This window comes from Eimeria maxima, genomic scaffold (assembly GCF_000499605.1).
Source record: "Eimeria maxima Weybridge genomic scaffold, Emw_scaff234, whole genome shotgun sequence".
In the NCBI taxonomy this organism is placed as follows: domain Eukaryota; phylum Apicomplexa; class Conoidasida; order Eucoccidiorida; family Eimeriidae; genus Eimeria; species Eimeria maxima.
Window position 1 is genome coordinate 33,612 of NW_013563708.1, and position 2,500 is coordinate 36,111.

Genomic DNA, 2,500 nt, shown 5'->3' on the forward strand with positions numbered 1-2,500 from the left:
TTTAATTAATTATATACAATCTGCGGTGTACGTACACCTCAATAATAATTTATTTTATACTTTTCTTCTTATTAAATAGTCTTTTTTATTCCTCTTTTATTTATATTTGCTGTATATATATTTATAAACACTGCAGCAGCAGCAGCAGCTGCAGCAGCAGATATGGTCCCCCTTCACGGTCTTTCAGCAGCAGCTAAGCGAAGGGATACTACAGCTGCAGCAGCAGCAGCAGCAGCAGCAGCAGCGGGAACAGCAGCAACAGCAGCAGCAGATAGTAATCCTATAGCGTATACACCATGTGTAACACGTAACAGAGCAAGATCTCTTGCAGCCGCAGCCGCAGCAGCAGCAGCAGCAGCAGCAAATGCAGCAGCAGCAACAGATCCAGCAGCAGCAGCAGCAGCAGCAGATGCTGCAGCAAATAGTAATAGCGAATCGTCAAACATTCCTATTTCAGAACCCCTAGCAGCAGCAGCAGCAGCAGCAGATGCTGCTGTTGCTGCAGCAGCAGCAGCAGATGGGTCAGAGTCTAGTGGCTCTGCAGCAGCAGATCCTTTAGGTCCAGCAGCTGCAACAACTATCCCTGCAGCACCAGCATCAACAGCAGCATCAACAGCAGCAGCAGCAGCAGCAGCAGCAGCAGCAGCAGTAGACAGCAGCAGGGCAGTTATATCTCCTTATTTGTTTGATAGTACAAGTAAGGAAGACAGGCAGCAGCTGCTGCAGCTGCTGCTGTCATCAGAGGTTAAGCAGCAGCAGCTGCTGCTGCCTCCTGTGTCAAGTACCGCATGCAGTAGCATGCAACAAGCAGCAGCAGCAGCAGCTGCTGCTGCTGCAGCAGAACCAACAGCAGCAGCAGCAGCAGCAGCAATAGCGAAGGAAACTCCAAAGTGTTCTTTCCCTCTGCCTGAGTTTGCGCAGCAAACTGCAGCAACAGAAACACTGCAGCGGCCAGTTGCTGCTGCTGCTGCTGCTGCATCTGCTGCTGCATCTGCTGCTGCAGCAGCAGCAGCAGCACTTGCAGATGCAGAAGCAAAAAAGGAGAGGCTAGCAGCAGATGATTCTGCTGCTGCATCTCCTGCAACAGCAGCAACAGCAGCAACACCTCCAACAACGCCAGCACCAACAGCAGCAGCTGCTGCAGCAGCAACAGCAGCAGCAGCAGCAGCAGCAGCAGAAGGAGCTGAGCTCGAAGCAGAATTCACCTATGCCTATGCATGCTTCCAGCAGCAGCGGCAGCTGCTGCTGCTGAGTGTGCAGCAGCAAATGCAGCAAGCATTAGATGAGCTGCAGCAGCTAGCAGCAGCAAAAGCAGCAGCAGATTCATTTGTTAATGTATGTTTGCTGCTGTTGCTGCTGTTGCTGTCTTCTTGTTCTTCTTTTCTTCCTCTTGTTTGCTGTTGCTGCTGCTGCTGTTGTTGCTGCTGCTGCTGCTGTTGCTGCTGCTGCTGCTGTTGCTGCTGCTGTTGGTTCTGTCTTACTCCTCCTATCAAGTGAATGTTGTTGTTCTGTGTATTGCTGCTACTTCTGCTGCTGCTGCTGCTGCTGCTGCTACTTGCACTTCTCTGCTGCTCCTGCTGCTGCTGCTGCTGCTTGTGCTGCGCTGCTACTGATGCTGCTGCTGCTTATTCTGCTGCTGTTTTTGCTGCTGTTGCTGCTGTTACACTGCAGGATCTACGCCAGGAGATAGCAGAGACCCGTGTGAAACGAAAGCAGCAGCAACTGCAGCAGCAGCAGCAGCAGCAGCAGCAGCAGCAGCAGCAGCAGCATCGTATATATTTTGATGATAGTCCTCCCTCTAGTGTACGATCTATTCATCTATCTTATCCATCAGATGTAGCTGTTGCTGCTGCTGCAGCAGCAGAAAAAGAAGCAGCAGCAGCACCACCACCACAACCAGCAACAGCAGAAGAAGAAGCAGCAACAGCAGCAGCAGCAGCAGCAGCAGCAGCAAGTAGTGACGAAGAACGTATAGGTAGTGTTGAGGATTTAATGACAAATTATTATAAACGTTTATTAGATACAATTGATTATACAGCTAAATATCCATCCAAGTCTGCTGCTGCTGCTGCTGCTGCTGCTGCTGCTGGGGATAATAATAATAGCAGCAACAGCAACAGCAGCAGCAGCAATAGTGATGCTGCTGCTGCTGCTGCTGCTGCCTATGGTTTATCAAGGGGTAATCTTCGTAGTCCTTCGCCATACTCTTGGCGTTACTTTGGCTTAGATGCAGCAGCAGATAACAGCAGCAGCAGCAGCAGCAGCAACAGCAGCAGCAGCAGCAGCAGCAGCAGCTCTGGTGGTGTTGCTGCTGTAGGAGGAGGAGGATCAGCAGCAGGTAATGGATATGGCAGTGTTTATCCTGATGCAGCAGCAACAGCAGCAACAACAGGAGCAGCAGCAACAGCAGCAGATGGTTTATCTAGTGCATTTTTAGCTGCTGCTGCTGCTGCTGCTGCTGCTGCTGCTGGACCTAGTGGTGGTACATCATCATCATCTC

At 50.8% G+C, this 2,500-nt stretch overlaps 1 protein-coding gene across 1 annotated transcript in view; it reads left to right on the forward strand.

Moving 5' to 3' along the window:
- Positions 1 to 162: 162 nt before the first annotated feature.
- EMWEY_00023370 (hypothetical protein, conserved) overlaps positions 163 to 2,500 on the forward strand; it is a gene marked incomplete at both ends in the record, with an annotated part of 4,760 nt that continues 2,422 nt past the window's right edge. Inside the window, 2 exons of the mRNA XM_013477956.1 lie at positions 163 to 1,335; positions 1,672 to 2,500. The exon at positions 1,672 to 2,500 is cut by the window's right edge and continues 143 nt beyond it. Of these exons, the coding sequence (XP_013333410.1) occupies positions 163 to 1,335; positions 1,672 to 2,500 (2,002 nt within the window). The remainder of the gene's footprint in view (positions 1,336 to 1,671) is intronic.